The 25,331-nt window shown below is 40.5% G+C and overlaps 2 protein-coding genes across 2 annotated transcripts; one reads left to right on the top strand and one right to left on the bottom strand.

The window, feature by feature from the left end:
• Positions 1–1,402: 1,402 nt before the first annotated feature.
• Positions 1,403–18,938, bottom strand: LOC107217800. Its single transcript, XM_015655467.2, has 4 exons — positions 18,915–18,938; positions 18,710–18,714; positions 2,392–2,439; positions 1,403–1,787 (listed from the first exon to the last, which is right to left on the bottom strand). Exons 1-4 carry the CDS (start codon positions 18,922–18,924, stop codon positions 1,545–1,547), a joined length of 306 nt encoding a protein of 101 aa, XP_015510953.2. The 5' UTR covers positions 18,925–18,938; the 3' UTR covers positions 1,403–1,544.
• On the top strand, positions 18,029–21,213 carry LOC107217805. The gene has a single exon (XM_046730031.1). The coding sequence runs from the start codon at positions 18,437–18,439 to the stop codon at positions 19,055–19,057; it is 621 nt and encodes a 206-aa protein (XP_046585987.1). The 5' UTR covers positions 18,029–18,436; the 3' UTR covers positions 19,058–21,213.
• Positions 21,214–25,331: the final 4,118 nt, after the last annotated feature.

Genomic DNA, 25,331 nt, shown 5'->3' with positions numbered 1-25,331 from the left:
GACGTTTTATGTCTGTAACTTTTAATACAACAATCGCAGCGCATTGGGACTGCGCCTGTAGAGTCGGAAAACTTTCCAGCATAAAAGGCTTCCGTGATTCTACAGTAAAAAATGAGGATCGGGGGATGAGATATGGACCGGAAAAAGTAATCAAAACACTTGATTGAGCCAAGAAAATTATTGCAATTTATTAGCTCGCAGGGGAAAAGCCGCTGAGGCATAAAAACCCCTTATTATACAGTAATATAAGTCGTGCCAAGAGTGTATGAGGTGTATCTAAGTGTACGATCAATCGTTTTGTCTCGCATGTTGAGAACTACCGTGAGATTCAGAGGCCTGAAGGTGTGAACCTACGGAGGTTCGATCGACTGGTGAGAACCTGCTGTTTTTGATTGGAGAGGAGAAGAACAGTGACTCAACTGAGAGGATGGGGAAAATGAAAATACCTAAGATGATCCGCGGCGATGTTATCGTTACCGTAGACTCGAACAGACTGAATCTCCGAGCGTCAATTCCCGATTATTTATCGCTATTCATCCAACGCTCAGCGCCATCTTTCACGATTAACGACCATCCACCCAATCGCGCCTAAACTTGCCGTGGATTGCTGGTAGCGGTAGAGATTCCGGGTATCAGACGGGGTAGAAAAGCGCGCGCGGACATGGGAAAGGAAAGGATAAGTTCGGTCTAAACAGCGCCCAATCGATTTCTCTCGCAAAATTACATCGATATAGTGCACTAAAGAATTTATTCCAGCACTTTTCAAAATCGCGAAAATTTTCGCCAAAAATGTCTCAGATTCGATTTGTATCACCCCTTTCTGGCTAATTGGACCCCTAGGAACTCAGAAATTGCATCGAAAAGATCGTATTACCAAGAGCGGAAAAATTATGATAGAAAGAGGAACAGCTGAAAACTGAGGAATAGAAGTCTTTCGTTTTTTCCGATGTAACTCGTGAACTGTAGCTTGCACCATATTCGGAATACGCGCAATCGATTCCTTCCGCAAAATTACGTCAATTTATTGCATCGAAAAATAGATTTTGCCTTGTCAATACGTACAGTTGAGATATTTTCATCGATTAACGACTTCTGTTCTCTCATAAGCAATACCCACGATGCTTGCATGCCGTTTTCGCACTCTGGTGATGAAGTTAAAATTTTCAAAAAATTTTTCAGTTTCTCTCGCTGTAAAAGAAAAAAAAATTCGCCAGAAATGACCCTTTCTCAGGCCTCGAAATCGGACGACTGCCCAGAACAGTTAGACGAGAAAACTTGTTTCATTCCGATATTTCACGGTGAGAATAGAGCTAGTCGCCAACGATCAGTTCAATCAGGAACCGCGCGCATTCAGATCTTAGGTAAATTAAATCATTCTCTCAAACGAATACACGCACCGTTATAAGTGATATTTTTTTTTTCATTTTATTTGCCGTTGTTACTTAAATGCGTTACATTATCCAAAATTTTTGAAATGCGTTACACGCAGGTTAGTCATGCTCGTTTCGTCAACAATTCTTCACACTCCTCCTCGTTTCCTTCTCTTACTGGTAGTAGGCGTAAGGGCTGACGTAGGCAGACCTGTAGCCGAACGGAGAGTAGGCAGAGTAGGCAGAGTATGCCAGAGGAGACGCATAGCCGCTGTAGGCCGGCAGTGCGGAATAGGGACTAGCCACAGGAACGGCGCCGACGACCGCGGGAGCGGAATATGCCGACACGACTGGAGCTGATACCAAACCCGGAGCTGGGGCAGCGACAGCGACGGCCACGAGGGCGGCGAGAACGAACTGAAAAAGAGAACACCGTTACTTAAATATAGTTAGACGCAACAATGATACCGGACGTTTTTCTTTTACGTCAATTTCCTGACACCACACGCACAATGATCGATTTTTTCATAGTCCTTTTCCGTGAGATCGGACCAATGAAATCACTCGGTGTCGATGTGTGAGGAAATTGACGTCAGAGGAAAGCGCCCACTTATTCCAGTACTATGCGCTTTTGTGGATGCGCATTAGAGGACTCGTGATTATTCGCGATTTAGGGTACAATTCCACTTTGCGCAGTTCCGAGCTTCGCATTAACCGCGTGCTAACAAATGTGAACAGCGTAGTTACTCAGAGTGGACCTTATGGTGCGCATCCACTAAAACGTGCGATACTAGGAAAGAAACTATCTTTGGCCGCCGACTAGAAATTGCTGAAGACGATTCCTACTGTCACCGACTAAATTAACATTGTGATCCCAGTAAGCGAGTCGGCAGATTTAGGGCACTGCCGTTATCTCCGCACCCTCGGTGCCTTCTATCCTGCTCGAAAAGTGTATCTTCGGCAATCTTCAGTCAAAGCAAATCGGGTTATCGGATTGACCAATATATCGTGTATTACTCACCAGCTTGAACATGTTGAAGTTTGCGGTGTGGTAGTCTACCGGTTGCGATTGAACGAGTATGCTTTGCTACCGATGAACGACCGCTTTTATAGTCCTCTGGAGCAGCGGCGAAACCAGCGGCAAACACCCGGCACTTGGCAAACGCCAAACCACGCCTTGTCCGTGTCCTTGAAAAAACATCGTACTCGTCCACCTCCGTTACCATCACGCACGATCGCACGCACTTGAACGAGCAAACCTGCAGGGGGGGTTCGAGACACGTCGGACTCGTTACAAATAACCAGCTCCTCTGTGTATTTCAACGAGGCATATTCGCCTCGTAAAAGAGCAGAGATTTATTTTTCGGAGATGGAACGCCGTTGCTGATAAAAAAGAACCCATTCGATCAAACGCCTCTGCGACCTATTCTACGAAGAAAAAACGAAAACCGTAAACTGTCGGAGAAGGCTGGGATAAAAGTTTTTGCAAAAAATGTTAAACTGCGAGGTTTTACAGAGAGGGAATAAAAAAACGGATTTTATTCAAAATTGCAGGAAGAGAGGGACGCATCAGGTTTTTTGGTAAAACGTATTTTGCAAAGTGCAGAATTTACTCTAGAAACAGTGGAAATCACTGTCTGCAGAGCAAAACCCGCGAAATTTATAGTAAAAAATATACTTGATATGGGTATTTTTCTACCAAGACCCTTGACGTGTCCCGCTTTTCCTGCAGTTCTGAGTAAATTCTGCTCTTATTCGTCTCACCGTGTAGGTGTACCTATTTTTGTATACTAGTTTTGGAATATACGGAAGATCTCAAGAAATGAAGGCAAATGATTTTTCTATTAAGACAAACTGTTTTAGGTAATAAGTACACAAGAAGGATTAATAAGTATACAACCTTTGCACTAATAAGAAGCGCTTCTTCTACCCTCCTAAATCAAAGAAATGTAAGCGTCGCGTTGTAGATATTACATTCGCTAAATAAAATTTCACAAGTTCACTGCGCGATGCCTTTAACCTTTTACGGAACGCTGAGATAAATATGAATAAGTAAGATTCTCAAAACAAAAATAGCTCCCAATTACCCTTGGACAACTTCGGAATCATCGTGTGCCGTTCGATGAAAATGCAGCATAAATCGTATTTAACCGAACAAATATGCCAAAAGTTACATTGACTGTTATCAGTTCATTTCAAACAATATATATTCGTCATTTTCAACATTTTACGTACGGTCGTTCAAAATGACGTACGTTCTCGCAACGAATGCCATATCTACCGTCAGAATTGCAATCGAAAGTTAAAAAGCGCATTATGCTTCCCACTCACGCGCACGCCTCGATCTAAAATTGCTCATTCGGTAGCGAGTTGACGGGACAACAACGGTGGATTTCTGTCCAACTAACTCAATTATTATTTTATTCTTTTTTTTCGTCCAATAATTTTGTCTCTGGCTTTGAGCCCGCGATAAACATAGTGGAAATATAAGCTTGAACCGGATTCTTGTGGGCACCAAGCCTGCAGAGATGAATGCAGAGTAGTTGCCTCGGTGTTCGATAGAATTGAAATCATACGCAGTACTCACGGTACACAAGGAAGCTACCCTTATCGCAGAGTTTACAGATTTACGTAACTTCTATACGAGAACGCAGTGGGTTGTATGAAAAGGATTGTCTGCAGAGGATGAAGATACGGGGGCGAGCGGAAACGCTAAGTGACTACGAGATATACACTTTGTATTATAATCAAAAGTTTTCTCATTTCCCCGGTAAATGCAAACCATCATACGACATAACAGAAATGAACACGAAGGTCAACACCAAGCGTGACATTTGTAAAGGAATCGTTCTAATCAACTCCGAAAACTGCGTTTGCGTAACTAATTCCGGCACTTTAATTCATTCATCTTTACCGCCGCATCGTGCATACCTGTGTAATTTTGTCGTACAAGTCTGCACCTGCAACATATCTCGAGTCAAAAATAATCCATCATACGTCGGAAATGATATTCGCCTTGTGTAAATTTCTACACGCTTTTTCAGTCCCCGCGACGTGGGTGTAAATGGAAAAAATACATGGCGAAACCGACTCGAGACAATATCGGACAAACCACTTTTAGGATCCAGATGTTCGACAGTTATGAAACAGGATACAAACTCGAATCGGACCCGTGTTGTTATTTATTGATGATTATGTTCGCTTACTTATTCAGCTATGTATTTTTCAGAACCTGTTTCCCATCTCTCATATTTATTCCAGTACCAGGATCTCTCACTTGGATGACATATGTAATGACACGAATCAACGTATGTCTTTATCTGTGTCCTCTTCTACCCACCCGAAAATTTTTATGAAATGGGTGAACCGACCAATTTTTCAAACGCGATAACGGGTTGTACCTACTCGGGATTTTTCAAAGATTCATTTTTTTTCAATTTCATTTTCGCAATGTACACACATTCAAGTACATACGAACAGAAAATTTCATGTCGATCTGACAAATATTCTCTAAGTTACGCGCGCATTTGCAAAGCCGCCTCGGAGCGTTTGAAAGTGCTTGCGAAATTTTTAACCCGTTTTCTCAAAACTATGTTTTCAAAGTCGATCGGCAAGATTTCTCGGAAAGGGCTGAACCAATCGGTCTCAAATTCTTACGCAAGCTTTATGAATATATTTTTTAGTCCTTGATCGAAGGTTTTTTTTTCACCGATAAATATTTTCCATTTCATAAATAGATTAAGGCGAAAATTTTAATGGAAAATCAAATTATTTTTTTCGAGAAACCGCTGTTTTGTGAAAAATTAATATTTTTATTATTCCTTCGATGAAAGACCAGATAATACCTTGTATTAACTGAATCCTTTTTGTTTTTTCATTTCGGATGATCCAGTCCAGAGATATCTCGCTCACCGCAAGACGCTTCTTTTCAGAGGTGCTCCCAGAGATTGGCTATATAGCAGCTTTAAAAAACATTATTTTTACAAATGAAAGATATCAGAACCAATTTCAATGTTACGCCAATATATATATATAAATTTTTATACTAATAAATGGAAATGTCTCCTTATAAAAAATCCTTGAAAAGTCGCATTCTTCCAACCTGCTGACTAGGTATAACCCCATAAATTAATGCCTACGGATGATTTGTACCGTCATGCATTATACGTTTGCAGTGAATGAGATTATTTACACACTAGTGTGAAAAATCACTTGTACACTATGACAGAGTAAGACTATTCGATGATTAACCCTGTATGCGCCTTCGAGCTCTGCTGAGGTTCTATAGACATTTACGTAACGTCATCAAAGATGAGCTTCGTCGATATAGAATGTCGAGTGCACTAGATTATTGACGACTATAATCGGCCGTACGCAATACATGTAATTAGAAGTATCAGCGTTGATTCATTATCTCATGATAGAGAGATGTGCTCCAAAGCGGGGATTTACCAAGCGGAATTTCATTTGTATACTTCAATTAATCGAAGACAAGCTGCGTCTCTTTGCAGACTCGTCTGCACTCTGTGTCGTATTGTGTGATTATCTGTACAGCCCGGTATGATCGATTATTAAGCCGGTATATCTTGTAACTTACCGTTAGAGAAGAGACTGCTAATCTTGCGGATCGTGATGTTGCAGGGGATAGAAATTCCAAGTTACGTCCAAAGTCAATACGGTGTTAGGGTCGTTAATTCGGGATTAATTACATTAATAGCGTTGCATACAGGTGTATACACGCGGTACAGTCGGGTTGCGCAACTGCGATAAGAACTACTATAGGTCGTACCTGCAAACCCACAATCAGTTACGACGATAAATGTCCGCCGATATAGGATGTGGCCACCTAGCTACACGTACGGTGAAGAGACAGGCAGATCTCACTGTGCGATTATTTTCAGATAGGTCGTAATAACGGTTGAGGAGTGCAGTCGAAGTCAATTGAAACGATTTACCTTAATTTTATTTGTTCAATGCCAATAGTACCTGTAACTTATGTTTTTCACCCGATTTCAACGAATTGCTATCCATTTAACATTTTCACAAACTAAATAATCATTCGCGATGTATTTTTATAAGCAGTAGGTATTGAAATATTTTTCACGGAGGCGAACGTTTGCAATGAAAAAAATAATACATTATTATGGTCCCATTTACGTATATATAATATTTATTGCGATCGTGCAGGCTTTTTCATTCCTATTCTCAGATTTATTCCATTTTTGCCATGCCATGTTGGAAAAATATTTTTTCAACAAACTTAAGTCCGTCAATTTTAGAAAATACAATTATTACATGCTGGTAACGTTTGTGACGTAATTTGTTTGCTTCAACGTGTTTTTACTCGACTGCGAACTCGATGAGTCCATAATAATTAGATTAACATAAGCTTTACGATTCCCAATAGACGTACCAGGATAACGAGGTTCATAGAACTCCTCCCACTCTGATTCACAGCTCCGGATCCGTCCTTCCGATGTATCAATACATTTCGTTCCTAGAGTAGCTATTATGTTTCCATAGAGGAGTCACTGCCATTTTTTGTATTTTCTTTTCCACCTGGTTCAGAGATTTTAATTAAAAGTCGATGCATGTTGAACTCGCTAATATAAAAGCTGCGTTATATTTTTACATAAAAATTACCAAATAAATTTTAATTCTTCAGGATTATTATTATTATAACACGCAGATTTTCCCTGATGTTCACTGCGGACTGAATAACCATCGTTTAAATGCTCGATTATTCATTCTGATCAGTCGACGACTCTGCGTCATCATGATTATGAACACTGGAATAAAGTACCGCCGCAGTCTTTATACTCTGTGAAATTGTCCAATCAACAGTGTGCCTAAGAGTTGAGCTTTTCAAATTTCGACAAGCTGATAACTTATCCGGGCAGATGCGTATATTTGTCAGAGACATAATGTTGATTAATTAATTAATTGTAAGCCAGAGAGACAATGCCCGTCAGACCCATTTATTGCTTGTTTTGCCGAGAATGACGATTATTTGAACAATAACTGAATATCCTTACAAAATTTAGACTCAACGAGGTTAATACGTAATCGCACAGCGCCGTATTGAAAACAGTATACATATATTCTGGCAGCGAGATAAACAAATGACACAACAACCTTTGCTATTGGAGAAACGTCTCATGCCATCGGTTACTTCACCGAAACCATCTAGTAATCCGATATTTCTGCTAGTCCGTGGTGAAATTCATCATATTATTAACCACCGTGTGAATTATATACGTAGCAGTGTTTTCATACGTGTGTCAGAGATTGCCGTTATCCTGCAATGCATCTGTAGAATCAGTGCCATGTAGTAATTGTTTCGACGAATCTGTATTCTTTAACGCTTATCCGGCAGCCTTATAAGTCTACGTTTTCTTTGGTTTGCAGTAGGTAATAGAAAAATAAGACATTTTTATAGTACATAAACGAGAATCTGGGAATTACTATTGACAATAATTGCATCACCCATCTATAATTCCTATTTTTTCCTTGCCAGTTACTGTACATGGTACATGGCATTAAAATAAAACGTGCAAGACATTTTTTATACGTTCATCCGATTCCGCAATTCCTGCGGTGTTTCGAAAAATCACTGTCAAAAACGGTCCGCGATCCGATACAAAATCGCGCACGGAATCCTAAACGATTGAAATTTCCAGGGTGCACTATTCGTTCTGCATAGCAATCGATCGCGACCACGTCTCGTAACTTCAACCACTGCTTTTGACCTCGCTTTTAAATCACGGCGAGAATAATGTGACGTTTGCATCAATCCGGTTATTCAATCTGATGATGTTCGATCATTAAAATAAACGAAAGTGATTCTCAAACTTTTATGCTTAAAAAATAATTTAGCAAGAGATTTTTTTCAAATCGTCTCCGCGTGTCTGATAATACAGGTATATACGTACAGTTTCAGTAATAGGAGAGAGCATATCCTATCAGTAAATAAATTTTCTTGAAGACCTCAACTTCCCGAGCATATTGTAAGCGCGACAGTAACGACAAAATGAAAATAGCTGTGAAACGTGCGCAAGCACATAAGATTACCACTTATTATTTTAGTTTAAGAATAAATGGGTCTCGCGACGTCTAAATCTAATTTAGGAAAAGAGGAAAAACAGTTTAAAAAATCTCCCCGCGACCATAAGTGAAAGAACACCTCTACTGTATAATAGAAATGATTATTAGTGTTCACCGTCGTTGGCTGTACAAATGATACTATCAAAGATTTTCCAAACGTTTACGGTTCGGTCCATTTATCCTTAATTAGAACGTGAGCACGAGGTGATAAACGCGAGCTCCTCTTGCGGCCCCCGCAAATTATAACTACTTCACTCAAATTGTATCTGACATTAATTAACAAATGTCGTGTCGACTGCGTTACAGTTGAGAAGGGGATGAGTTTTGGTCTATTATTCACTTTGCAACACGGGCATAAGTCTACACGTGTATATTACAATAATTGTAACCTGTCCTATTATTATCACGGTAATCATCTAACCCAATTAGAATTCCAATTACGCTGCAGCCGTGTAGAGTCGACATATGCATTATATAAATCGACGTGAATAACCGGCACATATGTATTTCCGCATATGCTGCTGCACGATGTCAATCTCGTCAATTCGACGTACGAGCATCGAACTGCACGTGTGGTGAGATTATTTTGGGTTTGGTAAGCCAACTACACACGGTGTGATGCATATTATCATCTGTCATCAGCAGGCCTGTGTAATGTTGAAAAAATTTTCACCGTTTTTTCAAAATTAATTTATCGTATAATTATGTTAAGCTTGAAACACAGATGTTCGTTGAATATTTCATCTTATCTTCCGATACCTTTCAACGTTTTAAAATGAACCGATTATCCTAACGCTCGGTTTCTAATGAATTATCGATAACGCTCGTCTTAAAGAATTACGTGAAACCGAACGACGTTATACCAACTCTATATTCACTCGTGAAAATGTTTTTCTCCGAGCTTCAGGCTGATGAAGGCGGGTAAGATTTTGTTTGATAGTCTCGGCTCGTTAATGACCGCCTGCCGGGTAATACGATAACCAAATATCAACGAGGTATACAAGCATCGAGAACAAAATATTACCGAGAAAATGCGCTGGCCGCTCCAGAAAACAACTCCATCTTTCCTTCTCCAATTTCAACTTGATAATTAAGCCTCTCGTTAGAAGAGAATATCGTAAGATTAATTCTGAATTACTGTAAATTTCGTCGGTGATTGTAGCGCTATTTATAAAATGTAATACCCTGTCGTAAATTTGTTTAGCGTTGATAATCGATAAGAGTACGCACGGAATTTAATCGCAAAAAGTCAACTGGGCCATTTTTCAGTCGATTTGAGGTATTGTCATTCCGTGTTACTCAACCATACCAAACATCTATCTTACATTTGCAAAAACCAAACTATCGCATGTTTGAAAATTAATCTTTCGTAATTCACTCGTTGCGTTGAACGGTTTTAACTTATATTTTTAACCAGATGGTTCTACCTCTAATTTTTCACATTAAATCTGATTAATCCCCTCGAACTTAATCCGGCGGGATAACAAGTTTGAGCAATATTCAAATCGCGCGGGGCCGCGTTTAAGTGCAAGCGAAGGTTAATCCGGTGTGATAATATCGTTCGATGAATTAGAAATACCCATACATCTGGAATAGTGCTAACGCCTAGAATGCTGCTCCCATAAATCTTGTCCCTCTCTGAAGTAACAATAATGTTTGATGTAATAATAATCAAAGCTACGATCGTTACTCGTTGCGGTGACAAAAAGCAGCGAGGTCCGATTTAGGCAGTCCGCGAGTCTTGAATAAATCGTCGACGACTTGTCAGATGCAAATTAGTCCTGATACGTATAATATTATAGTACAAGTATAATATATAATGGATCCGGATCTGCTCCCGCGCTTTGGATCCAGTTCTTCGAGGCACTCGTGGATCGAGCCTTAAACAACTATCGGTGAGCAACAACCTCGTCGCTTCGTTCGACGGGAGAAGAGGTCGAAAGACGATTGTGCTGATACGCGTTCAGGTGGACGATAGTAAAATAAGAATCAACGCGTTATACGTGCGTTCGTATTGTACACAAATCCTAAAAAGAACGAATAAAAATGCCAATCCGCTGAATGGAGCAAAAAATTTTAGAAAAAGAGGACAGAACGAATATATAGAGCGGGAAAGAAATAGAAATATAGCAGCCAAGGCCGTGGCATGGTCCGTCTTTCAGCCTCTAGAAACACTCGGTATAATTACACTTCCTACATTTCGTTCGAGGCGGACTGAACAGCTCTGTGATATGCGACATAAGCTCAGGTCTGGGGTTGTGAAATATAAATGGAAGACGAGCGGTGAAATTACTCTCGAGTAGTTAAACACGCGATAAGTACACGGCAATATACATTGCACGTATTACGTGTACAGATAGAAGCCCAAGGAGAGTGGAGGATGGATCACATGCCGAAAACAAAGAAAATTGCCCGCTATGTTCCACGGATGCTCAGAGATCCAAAATACATGTCACGAAAGCCAACCCTGATTGCTCAAATTCGTACAAAACTTAGCTTACTCTTTGGCCTGCCGCAAGCTCCGTGAATTCGTTCGCAGATTGAGGACCTGGCAGGAATACTGAGAACCGTACCGAATCGAGTTCAACCATTTTCTCACGCAGATACGGAAAATTCTTAGCATATTGCCACAAAGAAAAATATATCCTATTTCCCTCATTGCGGATACTGGGTAATTGAAGAGGAATACGCGGATGGGTACTAGGATATGAAAATACTTGCCACGTCCTTGTCGTTTTGTGCCTCATATATTCAGCTGCAATTCTGGACTATAACCGTGAAATTTGCATACAAGATCGAGCACCCTGATTAAGGCACGATACAGGTCCTACCATTTTTCAACGAAGTCACTCAAGATTCAAGGTTGGGTTACGGTGGCGGTTGTTGGTAAATATCGCGTGGCGTAAACGCAGGCCTGCAGCAATATGAAAGATGAAGAAAAAAAATTTGTATAATTGAAAGGCATTAATATCGAGGGTAGAGACAAGGGGAGAGAGCAAAAGCGACGCGACGATCGAAGGAGCATGAAAATCTTGTTTTTGCAATACGCGTTTGTCGCTCGGTGTGGGCGTGATTATAAAATGCACGGCGTATAGCGAGCACACGCACGAGATAAACCAGATCGAAAAACGAAGCCAGAACAAGGCGAAGGTCACGCGGTACTTTCAAACCGCAACCTTCATGGGCTAACGTCTGAAATAATTTTTATTTCTTCGGTGCGGGAAAAACTAAGACAATAACCCCATGAGAAATCGCTCGCACTCTCGTTATATGTATATAATATTTATGTATATACAGGACAGACGTATGGAAATCTCTTCCGTTCTCTCGCAAGTGTTGTATTCGAATCAAGGTGGAAGTTATCGGGGCTGACACGAAGGCGTGTTTTTTACGCCGGATCTTAATCCTGGAATAGCCGGAGTTCCTTGATCCGGTAAAGCTTGATCGATTAGTCTGCAAACTTGGTAGAATGTGATCAACTGATCAATGTGGCGACGATTCGGCTGCATCGGCTCTCCGAGGAGCAATCACAGTGGATTTGTTATTACGCAAAGCTGCCTCGTACCTTACGATATCGATTCGAATCCCGGAAACTTGACTGTTCACTGATCTTCATTGATCATTACAGCGATGCGTTGCGATCCGGCCAAAGGACGATTAAATAATCGAAAAATCGTCGAAGAGACGATTTCTAAGCAATCGATTTTCGTGTTTCTCTTACTCCGTCTACGATCTCATCCTCCTTCTATTCCTCGTCGGTATACAAGAAATTTTCCATATTACTCACCGCAGAATTTATACTGGAAAAGTGGTTAGAAATAAATTCCAATTTAAATTTGTACGCGCGATATCGAGTCTGGTAAAACGTGCATGTAAAATGAGCTCACGATTATCTTTCAGATTGTTCGCGTCAATTGAGAATCGACGAGTGTCGATGATGTGACACGTGCAGATATTACACAATCGTCACGCGCCCGGCTGTTGCAGCCTCGAAATCTCCCGTAGCAAATAGAGCGAAGAATTTCTATCTTTGTTCACGCTCCTACCTGAAAGGGCGAAGGCGGTTGCATTGACGAAAACCGTACGGGAGAAACGAGCATATGAGAAACCATAGATAAGTTATCTCGACGTGGAACAGTTACGCGAGCTTTTTTACCGATATTTCGAACCTTTAATCTATTTTCAAAAGTGGCCGGTACGTGCAAACTGCCAATACACCTTCGGGTGGAGCGTGAACGCTAACCACCCGCGAAAATAGAGTTTAACCGTGCGATCGCTAATGGGATTGGCACGGTGGTTTGCCCCACGTTTTCATTACGTGTCATAGAAACATCTGAAGCGGTGGATTATATATAACCAGGCAAAACCCGAGTCTTCCTTTGGATAAGTAAAACGGAGAACAAAGGGAAAGAGGAAAAGCAATGCGATTCGAAATATTCCTCAACTGTCCGGTTGTCGTAAACAAAAGATTATAATGTACGTGATTTTACGATTTATGAAAGAATTAAAAAAGTGAGGGTTAAAGCGATGATAAAAATTGTCCGCAAATTATAGTCGTCAGAATTGCGAAGCCGCGAAACTTTCGTAACGACTTACAGCTCGACGTTTACATGTGAATCAGTTTCAAAACTCACCATGCCGAGTCTAATGTTTATTCTTAAATTTCCACAAATCGATGTTTACTCTTGTACAAACAACTATCTTACTTATAAATAATACGAGAAAATTTGTGTACGCGATTATCTTTTTCGATGGACCTTTCACGGGTACTCAAAGCCTGATGGAACAAAAATAAAATTGTGTTGGTAGTCACGCACCGTGAAATTACGTGGATGCCCCCGTAAGGATACCTAATTACAGGCAATTCATGGTACATATCTGGTCACGTGATATTCATTAATGCCTTTTTCCATGCCGGCTAACTTGTTCTCGGTCCGAAACAAAAATAATTCCGAAATTACCGAAATTAAGTAGCCGAAAGTACGAATATTGCTGTGTACCCCCAGTTGCATGTAATTAGGGGTCCTTCTGATGCGCATCCATGCAATGTCACCGTAAGTATTATACGACAAGTTCGTCATAAGTGCACAGGAACGTACCTTTAGTTACCTGCCACAGAACCCGTGTCAAAACACGTGGCTCAGAATTTTGCAACGTGCATGATACCACGGACAGACTTCCCCCTTTCTCTTTAGCTTCCCCCCATCTACCCACTCGGAGGTAAACTCAACACCGACACGAACAACGGCTTGAAGTCTTTCTACAACAACTACTACCTGTAACTTTGTACCGCGGCCAAAAGTTTCCAATAGCCCTGCGTCACAGGCACGTTTTCATTCCGCACACTCTGACGGCCCACTTACTTTCATCAAGGTAAGAAAATATCCGTTATTTTCCCTCAAATTAATAGTTATCAATTAACCCGTTGTTAGATGAAGTTATCTAAATTTTGAATGCGTATTTGTCCGGTCGCGTAAATGTCTCGACATGTTTTTTCCGCGAAAATAAACCTTCGGTCCAAATTTTGTTCTGCTTGAAGCATTATTTATTCAGATGCGTTATACAGTGCCGATAAAGTTCTTGGTCCTGGCGATGATAAAAAAATCTGCCGTCGTACCGGATACGTCAAAATTATTTGTCAAAGACGTTTCTATCGCTTATCGTACCGTATCTGCAGGTCTATAAGCAAATTCAATGTCAATCGAATAGAAATAAATAGTACATTTTATTACATCAAAATATTTCCATGTACGAAATTGCCCATGTGTGTTATTTCCTGAACTTTCATTTACATTGTTTGCAACAAATTTATCAGCCTCAAGGATAGATACTGGCAACCATTTATTTGACAAAGGTGCAGTGAATAGTTTCATCACCAAAATGTCGCAGACTGTTGTATCATGCTGTAGGCGGAGTGTTATCTACGTCAGCAACTCGCACGGGGAGACTTTTACTCTCGTTGATATAATTCAAAGAAGATGTTGCAGAAAATACTCGACGCTAGGATAAAAAGCTTGACCCTTGAGTTCATCGCCTCAATATACAGTTCGCACGAAACCGAAGTGTCTAGGCGTTATTACTGCATCCACGATGTTCTTGGCACCTGAACTTTTTTGTCCCGGTGTCGTCTCGAATGATAAAGACAACCATTAATTTTTTAATACATTTTTATCCGTTGAATTGGAATTTGGTAATTCGGGTTCCAAGTCTTTTTTCTTGTTTCTCTTTCCGTAATAAGAATAAAATTTTTACTGACAAAATCGTGATACCCTTAAAGTGGAACAATTTATTTTCTACATATTAGCGAAAAAATATGAAATCAATTATTAACAAATTAGTCGGACAATACGTTTGATAGGTAGTGGTAATTTTTTTTTTTTGTTTTGTCAACCAATCTTCTAAACCAATTGCAGAGCATACTGAATTCTATTGGTTCCTTGCGTAGCATACCAATTCGCGTCGTAATGAAACGACTTTCGATATTTCGTCATTCGATCGAAGTCTACTACGAGAAACTTGTATCCGCGTGTAAATCGAAGCCTACCAAGTTTATTTCGCCGTATAATTCTTACTTAAGTATTTCAAGCCTCGCTCCGAACAAAGTCAGAAAATACTAACCACGCGCTATTCGTATTGGCCATGATATATTCGAAATCAAATTATCGTCACTACAGTCACCCTTGCAATTATTAACGCTTTTCCATTTTAACTTTGAGAGGCAAAAAAAAAAAAAAAACATGAGAAATTACACGCTCGCCAATCATGCGCCATTTCTCAAATTTCACGGTCTCAAATTTGTTGTTTCTTATTTCGTATCTCAAAGGAAAGCGTCGACGAGTTAGAAAGTAAGAATCCGAGTCACTCAAAAGAAGCTTTATGCTGTTTCACGAGATTCAAATGTAATACAATTGAACAAAATCGTCGTCAATCGATAATAAACCTATTGCAGCGATGAAAGGTCGTTTTCACAAACGTGGGAAATAATTACTATACAACATAAGTTTTTCGTTCCCACTGGTACCTTAGAAGTTCCAAGGACTTCTTCACGCTTTGACATTCTGAGTGGTAAAAGCAGCGAAATACTTGAGAAAGAGTAGAAAATCATGTATTGTCAATTTACGATGTTTTCCGAAAGAAAACTCCGAAGTCCTCGCTAACAATAAGCTAGCTAAACCAATACCACGAACCATGAGAAGAATTCTAAAGACTCTTACGTGTGAAAGAAGACGCGTGTTTCTCCCACAGAAAGGGGCGAACCGGTAGGAGTAAAAACTAGATACCCTATCTCCTGCCTCTTTGTAAATCTAAGCGAGGTCTGCGTGCCAGTTATTTAAAATAACCCAGAATCGATTAGAACTAAACTAGAACCAGATTAACCCCCAATAAAGATATCTCGACCTTCCGTCCAAAATCAGCTTTGGTCTCACGACTTTAAACTTTTTACTATGGAGATTGAGCAGCTTTGAAGTGTTTTTTGTTTTATACAAGCGATGAGTGAACTCTTCAATTTTAATGGAAAATGTATTAAGTACAACAACTTCTCCCAGACTACGAATGTTCCGATTTCTCATCGTCATTCGACGCTTTATCTGGAAAATTAAGACGTCTAGAACTCACATTTCGAGCACGCTTGACCAAAAATACACCAGATATTCCCTTTCTAAGTGAAACGGTGAGTAACAAGGCGGCACAAGGGTCTCGTTCCGCTGATTCGTCGCCGGAACTTTCGGGACTTTTCCGAAAACAATTTCGTTTTGCGTTTCTTTGGCATGCCGTTGTGTACTCTACGGTGTATTCAGACAGACGCCATGCCTCCTTATTTCGCGAAATTAAACAGCTCAGATATTTTAGTCGTCATTGATAGTATATCTACAACATAGTCTGCCAAAACTCCCTGAGGTTGTACAACCCGCGAAGAGGATATAATTACGCGATCAATTCCATATAATGAACAAGCAAACATGATCGGTCATGACCCGAGAAAGATGGGCTCGTGCCCCCAACCTGTAAATTGATATGATTCGAGTCCAGTCAAACTTCACCGAACCATGCGAATCTCGGTAGCGTCTAATCGGTTTTGAATTCGTGAATCGGACTTGTCCACGTTCCAAGAATCTGAGGATCGATAACCCATCTAAACATCAAACGTCCGATCTCTCGGGATTTCTTGACTCTGGTGATATTGCCCTTTGGCACATCCAAGTTGCCATAACACACCTGAGACAGCCAAACCAAGCAAGATATTTATATGTGTGGGTACTGATTAGCAGAACTGCGATAGAATGTATATTTCGGATATGAGAACGTTGATTAAGTTTGAGAAATTTCGAGTCCTCGATATCGTAGCGAAAGCATACATATCACCTCAGAATATGTGTCGAATTTTCTCATAGATACAGGATTAAATAAATTTGAAAGCGTGCAAGCCGCAGTTAACATTCGAAGATACCGTTCTGTATCATTGTTGAGATTTCAATTCATCTCGAAGATACTTCGAAAAGTCGATTAAACTTTTATATGAGTTTTTAGACACAGATTCGAAAGAATTCCATGATTACCGGATACCATGAAAATTCACCGAATCGTAAGTGTATATGCACTGATCTTTTCAGTAGTATACTTATAACCGGAAATTAGTGAATTTTCACTAATTTAAATTTAGAGCGCGCTAAACAGTGACTTCTCGGCTGCGTGTAAAATAAAATTCGTGACAGTATAAGCATGTAAGGACCTTAATTTGATGATTGTAGCAACTGGCCAACTGTGAAATTTCAACAAAGCTGCTTATTGAGAAACTCTGAGATCAAATTTTGAATAAAAGGAACTTGAGTAACCGAAATGTTCTTTGCAATAACAATAATGAATCAATTGAGATGATTTAAATAATTGAAAATCATAGCGAATAGCTTGAAATCACGTGACAACGTTGATAAGTCACGGGGCAAGCGTTGGAAATCATGAAAATTCTGGTAATAATTAAGTCTTGCGGCAGTCAGCGCCAAATATGTAGTTTCACTTGAGTGAAATTCTATTGATTTTCATCTTATCTCGTGCTTTCGTTGATTATCAGTTTACCAAGTGATTTCTCACGATTTCCTGTGTTTCTGTCCTGCGATCCGGAAATCATAAAAAATCGCACAGAAATCTGAAAGTCAATGACAATGAATTGGAATCGTTAATTTGATTTCCAAGTAAGTAGCCCCTCGACTATTTCCATTGTACGGTGATCAATTTTGAAAGGACCACCGGATGGAGCCCCACCGATAGCGCGATAGTTTATTAATCCTCTCTCCTCGGATCTTCCAATGCAATCCAATATTCGGATGAATATTAATAATACATCGGGCAACAGCTTGACGTGGGTAAGGGCTTACGACCACCCGGATATTCATAACCGGCTTGTCTATAGAGCATCATCATCGAACACGGGGGTTGGCATCAGCGTCGGTGCCGTTCCTCACGTGGATGCCGACGCTTGCGCACGGGGTTCGTCGACGGAAGGTATAAGTAACGCGCAGCATCCCTCAAAATCTCAGTCTACCTGCACTCGGTGGCAAGCAACTGCGAGGCCAAAAGCACCGACGCAAACCGAGTCACAGTTGTCATAAATACCACGCAAAAAATTATGCTCATTAAAATAAGAAACAATCGATCTCCCGGCCGAGTGTTTACTGTGTTGTTGATTACACATAAGTTGACCGGAGCAGCGTGAAACGACATCGGCGTATAATATAAAAAACAAACCCCAAGAAGCATTGAACCGTACTTCAGTGTACAGAGAGTGCAGGGTGAAAAAAGACTTGGACGAGCGTTCGAAAAGGAACGACGAGACATCGCCTGGATATCGACTCGCACACCTGGATATCCCGAGGAATCACGTCGTTTTGGTAAACCCGGGATTACCCGACTGGCACAAATCGCTACCAACGATTGTTGTTCATCCGGCATCTTCGCCAACGGCAATGGAGGAATCGACGATGCTGACGAACGCGAGGAGTCGAGTTTCCCGAAAGCACAACCGGCGCTCGGAATTCATCGACGAATGCAGCACGGACAGCGGATGCAGCAACAGCAGAAGCATCGGAAGCGGTGAGCGTATTTGCGGAGGCGGAAGATCACCGCGTCGCCACAATTACCTGGAGCTACGCGGCCATTTCGCAACGTCGTACTCGCAGGAGCGGCTGCCCCGCAGTTTCAGAAGCTGCAACAGGGACAGGCACAGCAGTAAATCATCGAGATCCTGGAGCCCGAGTGACGGCCGAGATTCCACCGACTACGATCAGTCGTCACCGCACTCATCGAGTTCCTCCGACGATCGCAGGAGCGACAGCGATTCGACGACGAAGCAATCCTCGACCATCGACACACTCCGCAGGGCCTTCCGGACCCTCAAGATATCGTGGCGCGATACGGAGAAGAAAAAACACGCTAAAAAATCACGAAAGAGCATACTGAGAAGCCCAGTCTCCTACACCTACGTGCGGGGCCTTTCCGGACTCCCGACTCACCGTGTGCCCAGAAATTCAACACCGAAGACAATACTGCCGTGCGTATGTCAAAAGATTATCAGATTGAACCGGTAGTAAGTTTGGTTGATATTGGAAAAATTTTTTATTCGATACGCAGGTATCAATGACTTTGAAAATGAGATGTTTTCCAATCCGGTAAATCGTATACATGATACTTCGCGTGTATGCGCATCGTTGGAGTAACGAAATTCTGAGTACAACAAGGAATATTTTCTTACTTCGTTGAAAAGAAAACTTGGGAAAACAAACGATAAATATCAAGAGTGGAGAAAGAGGGGAAAAAAAAAGAACAAAAAAGACAGTTGAAAAAACATGAAAATATTTGCGAGATGTAGGTTAGATGCTGGGATCAAAATATCACTCGATTTAGGTTGGCGTATTAACGTGAGCACATCACAAGGGTATATATAAATGCACACACAGAAATGTATAATTATATAATATCGTATACGAATTATAGTTGCATTAGATAAATCACGATCCGTTTTACCCGTAGGGTAAATAATTTGGCAGTATGTGTACCTAACTGATTAACAGGGCTATCGATTTAAGTAGCAATTCTCGGGAGGATCTGTATTCGTGGCATTTAACGTTACAACTTACTATCGAAAAAGTGTATGAATGTAGCCCGTATTGACCTAACGTCTCTGGGTGGGTGGGGGTCAAAACTTAGACGGGTCGGTATTTCGAATAGCCGATACATCGAAACTTCAAACAAGTGCAAAACAAAATAACGTAAATCAGGATTTCGAACTGTTCATCTTTCGTTATTTTACTTTCGCATGTTTGAAATTTCGGAACATCGGCCGTTTGAAATGTTGACCCTTCTAAGTTTTGACCCCCACCTATGTCCTTCTTTGACTATATTCTGTATTAGTCCGAATGAAATACGTGCAAATGAAGTCGTGGAATAGGGAAATATTAAGCATACGTATAGGTATATGCACAATACACATGGGCAGAGGTATTCAGCGAGGAAGCGAGAAACAAATGGAATGCACGAGGTTTGAAAATTTAGCTAATTCAGTCTGCCGTAAACGTCAATTAACGCGTATGTACACGCATGAACATATAATACGAGTAAATGAGTCTCTTTGAAATTATACAAAGAAAAAGGAGAGATAGTCAAGAGAGACCAGAGGTGAGAGAGATGAAAAGAATTAAAAAAACATACAAACATATATCATTATATACTAATTGTATGAGCATGAGTGGTGATAATCGTATATAAATCTAAATATAACGTATTGCTTGATTAACTGCATATATGTATAACGGGGCTTTAAAGCTCGAATCTTTAACTTTAAGAAAATTATATTTTTTTTTACTTCAACTTTCGTTAAAATTAAAAATCTTAATATTAATTTAGTCAATGCGACTTATAGATGTAATAATTATCGATAGGTACATATAGGTGTATGGTATGTATGTATATATTTATAATGCCGATCTCGATCACTAAACGATTATGCTGACGTGAAAAACGTGCACCTCGTACGCCAATCACATTACATGTATTATCCTTTAAACGTGTAACGACACATCAATTGTATTGCGCGTCTCTTCCTCGAGATCAACTGGTAGTGCCCCTACTCCACACCGATGTCGCCACATATTTCATAGTTATATATCGAAAAAATCGGCCCTGCACCTTTGTTTCCTAGATCTAGACATTCTTTGAAAGCGTTGCCGTTGTATTAGGGGTATGTAATCGTGTATTAGATGGGTATTTTTGGGTGGGTGTTGATCATCTCGGAAGAGGCGCTTCATACAATTATGATAGAACTTCACTTGGTAAGTTCGTTTAATCATTTAATTCTTCGTCAATGTTCAAATAACTGAAGAATGCTCTCTCGATTATGCAATACACGAACATACGTAGACACATTATACATGCGACGTATTCGTGTTCCTAATTTGTGTCAATTGGGTAAATCATCATTATACTTAAATATGAATGCATGTAGATATTTAATACACTTGTACGAGGTGGACATTGGCCAAACAACATAACGAATTTAACCACAGACTTTGCGTGTGACCCGCCTAGTGCCTTGTAGAGAATTTCCCCGTGCGAATGGCCTAAAACCGCAAATCAGTCCTGATTGTGGGTTCGAATGAACGGCGCAAACAAAAATGATGTGAAAAAAAAAAAACATAGGATGATTGGCAAAAATAGAAGAAATTCTCAGGTTTGCGTGTTTTATATATCATGTTTATATGTAAAAATGTTGTACTTTACGAATAAACATTTTCGATGTTAAATACAAAAATACTTGTAAACGTTTTTATCGTGATTATTCATCCCTCTGCTGCAGTCTACTTATGAAGGTTGGTTCTCTCAAAATCGATAGTTTTGACCATAGAACCCTACACGTCCGTACGAAACAAGTAACCTACACAAGGGATAAAGCGCACCTCAGAACTTCAAATCGACGCTGCTAACGGACTGTTCGACGTGAAAGAGTTTTGTCTTTTTCATTAGAAACCTGAAAGACTGAAGAATAAAATAAGTATACGCGAGAAAAGCCTAATATGAATTTTTCACCGTGAAAACTTCGATTGAACAAAATAACCAAAATGATTTTAGCAGACCGTAAGAATTATATAGGATTAGGATACCCGTGTCCAAGGTCCTAGGGTTAATCAACTTCATCTCGAAACGGTTGTACATTGAGTATTTATCAAATTATAATATTCGTAAGCTGACAAGAATACAAAGTATTTGAATTATGAACGAGAACTTCGATATCAGCGCTTCAATTCAAATCCCATCGAAATGGTTGAAAATCTGGTAGATTCATTCCAACTCATTATACCATAGGTCATTTTAGGCAGAAAAGTATTTTCTACGAAATTTGCTGAAACATCTTTTTCCATCATGTTGAAATTGTCAAATATTTAACTTTACAACATTGCACTGATATTGATTACGACCCAAAAGTATCGAATTCGCTAATATATCGAATTGACTATTCAGAAATGAAAAATGCAATCAAAAAATTCTGCAGAAAATAATTATCTCAATAAAATGAGCTATCGTAGTAAAGTGAAACCATAAATACCTATTATATTTTTAACCGTTGTGAAGCTATTTGAATTGAAGCACCGACATCTAAGTTTTTGTCCATAATTACCACATTTTCCATTATAGTATTTATTTTTAAAGAGATTTCCGTAGCTCACAAATATAATAATTTGATAAACACTTAACCTGCGACTACGTCATAATAGAATTGATAAAAAAAAAAAAAAACGCTGATATCAAGTTTGGGCAAGCCTATCTCATCAACTCCACAATTCCCCTTTACGATAACACCTAGCACAGCAAAAATTGACTCGACCGAGGCGGTGAATCCATGGAAGTGGAAAACATCCAAACCTCGGTATAAGCATAGTGAATTAGCAAACGAAATAATTAGCGACACTAGAATCTTCTCCATACGCATACAGACGACACCGTCTAACGCAAGTTGCAGATAAATCTATTCTTGGTATGACGTACAAGGATGCAGATTGTCCGCTGCCTTCCGTGCAGGTAAATCACTCACCAACAGCGCAGTTAGATCAGATTCCCGATACTCACCCCGTTCAGCCTCTCGACTCGCCCCCCTTTCGTCCCCGCACTCTATCTTGCCTACCTGTGTTCCATTTTTAGTGCCGCACTGCAGTCTGGGAGCGCCCGACACCCACACGAAGAAGGTTTCCTATTTCTGGCTAGAGTGGCCGGCCGGTCCAACACCAAGGGGTAGTTTTCTAACGAGGTCAGGGGTTGTCTCGGGTTCGACGACTCCGAAGAGCCTGAACGAGGGCATGATGCCGCATTTGCAGAAGGCACCTGAACCGCCTCGATATACCGGAACCCGAGTGTTGAACCCGAACCCTTCCGGGTAATATATTCGTTCTATTTTCAAAGTCCGCCGTGCAAGCCACTCTTGTTGCTAGATGAGAAGTCATCCTTGTAACTCGAATTTAAGAGGTAGATGGTGAGAAGGGACATTATTCAAGGAGCCATCTTTTCACCCGACCAATGAACATGAATATTCTTTATTTTGTTGCCAGATATAAATTTTGCGGTTATGGTAAAGAATGAAGTAGTTAGGGACTGTGTATTAACAATAAAGAAAAATTTCTCACAGTGTGATATGAGCTTTAAGAAATAAGGTGAAATTGATAGCAACATATTTCGTAGGCCAATAAACTGTTCGGTGTTGAAAATGCTGCGGCATTCCTGGAAAATCTTTGACATTTTTTCGAGTATAATTTACATGAATACCTACATTCAAGTTTTTATATTTGTATTATGTTTTTGAATACACGCATTGCTTTGTTGCGGATTTGATCGGTCAGGGCGCTGATACAGTCAATGTCACATGGCGACGATTTTCGTCACATTTATTCGATGTACTACATGTACGTACGTATATACGAGACTAGACGAAGTGGCATCCCACGTATTCCACAGAGCACAGCAAAGTTGTTTTAGTCGTGCTGATATTTAGCATTCCGTTCAAATTTTACGCTCCGTGCTCTCTTAATTTGATTCAGTGAATTTTCACTGATTATAAGTATATTATTGAAAAAACCAGTGCATTATACACCGACGATTAACTGACATTTCACTGATCTTAACACTGATTTCCAAGGCACACGCATTGATTTTTTTCAGTGATATACGTATAACTAATTCATATTTATAGCGTGCACTTGGCGAAAATTTATTACCTAACGAAATGAATGCCTAACCGCTCAGTCCATCGACACCAAGGGCTTTGGAAGATTTCAGGCTCTCCTCTCGAGGAAAATTTCATAAATTTCCGTAAAACGATGTGAACAAATCAGACGAAATACAATAATATGATTTTTTCAACCGATAATATGAAAGCAGTTATTTATCGTAGATTAGAAACAATTAACGAAAACGTGTTATACCATTATATTTATAACTCTCTGCGGTCGGTGATAATTTCTAAAAATATACAACTTGCTGCGATATTGGTCCAGAGTATCCCGAAACAGTCCGTCAATCATAATCTGCGTTCTATCTCCCTTATTTCATCACGGATTACGTAAAGCTGCTGGTACGATAGCGAGACATCTTTGCGGTAAAACTGTGAGCGTCGAATAATTCTGGTATTGACAGATTGACAATATTTCTCCCATCACGTAAGATTGACTCCAGCGACGGCAGTGGCATTATAAATAAATCGCTGTTCGTAACGTCCATCGAAATGGTTATTGTAAAAAAGATGGTCGAAGCCTCGCGTATAAGCCAAGTGGTAAAAGTCCGGCTCGTACAAGGGTATAAACAAAGAGTCACACCGCAAGTGGGGAAAGGAAGGGGGGAATAAACCTAGGGGATGATGATCAGGGAATGACGTGAGATGCGGGAGTGCGTGCCGAGGTTACGGATTCCAAAAATAACCCAGCGTTCTAGATTCGTGTCATGACCCAGTTTTCCCGCGACCGTAATGACGGACGGCGGTCCCGCTTCCATTCATGGCGTTTCACCCTCCGGACACAAACGCAACCCTCCGATTCAATTAGTGCGTACCGATGCGCTGTTAATTCCCGACACACGGAGATTACCCGAGCTGTTGTTGCTATCTGGTTACCCGATAATTGTTATTCTTCTTCCTCTTCTTTTTCTATTTCCAAACGAATGGTACAGGTGTACCCCCTTGGAATTGGAGGCGTTTCGTCGGCTGCTAATCGTCTTCGGGGCACGCCGATCATCCGTCCGGTATTTTATTCATTCCCTTTACCTGTGCAACGTTCGTCTATTTTTATCCGACCTCTGCGGCCCCGAGGGATGCTGGGGCTCCGGATACTCCCCCCTACACCTCCTCCTCTCGGCCGAAAGGACGCGACCCAGTTTCAGGTTGTTGCCCCTGACTACGTCATACCTTCAGCAACCCCATTCACGACCCTTCGCTCACCTAGATTCTACCCGCGTATAGCGTACCATGAAGTATAACCGTTCATTGAGACCCCGGGCACAAACCGCTGCACCTACTCTCGACAGTTTTATTGGCTACCCCGTAGCCACCAATCAGCCGGAGGTGTCGGAGGTGGGATGATTTTCCGGATTTTTCCAGGTGTTGAAGTGCTAAAATCTTGACGAGATTATTTTTTATTTGTTAGTTAGATTAGAGAAATAACGACGCAGCGGGGATTACGAAGGCTGTTTGTTCGTATTTTGATTCATCGCCATCCTGTTGATACAGATTTTCTTTGGGAAAAATTCGCTGAATCAATTTCGGAGGATTTTACCCGACGTGTCAATAGAAGAATTGGCGAAAAACATACAATATTTATCGGTATAGAA

This window comes from Neodiprion lecontei, chromosome 2 (assembly GCF_021901455.1).
Source record: "Neodiprion lecontei isolate iyNeoLeco1 chromosome 2, iyNeoLeco1.1, whole genome shotgun sequence".
NCBI lineage: Eukaryota > Metazoa > Arthropoda > Insecta > Hymenoptera > Diprionidae > Neodiprion > Neodiprion lecontei.
The sequence above is the reverse complement of the archived record's forward strand: the minus strand, read 5'-3'. Positions and strand labels throughout refer to the sequence as shown.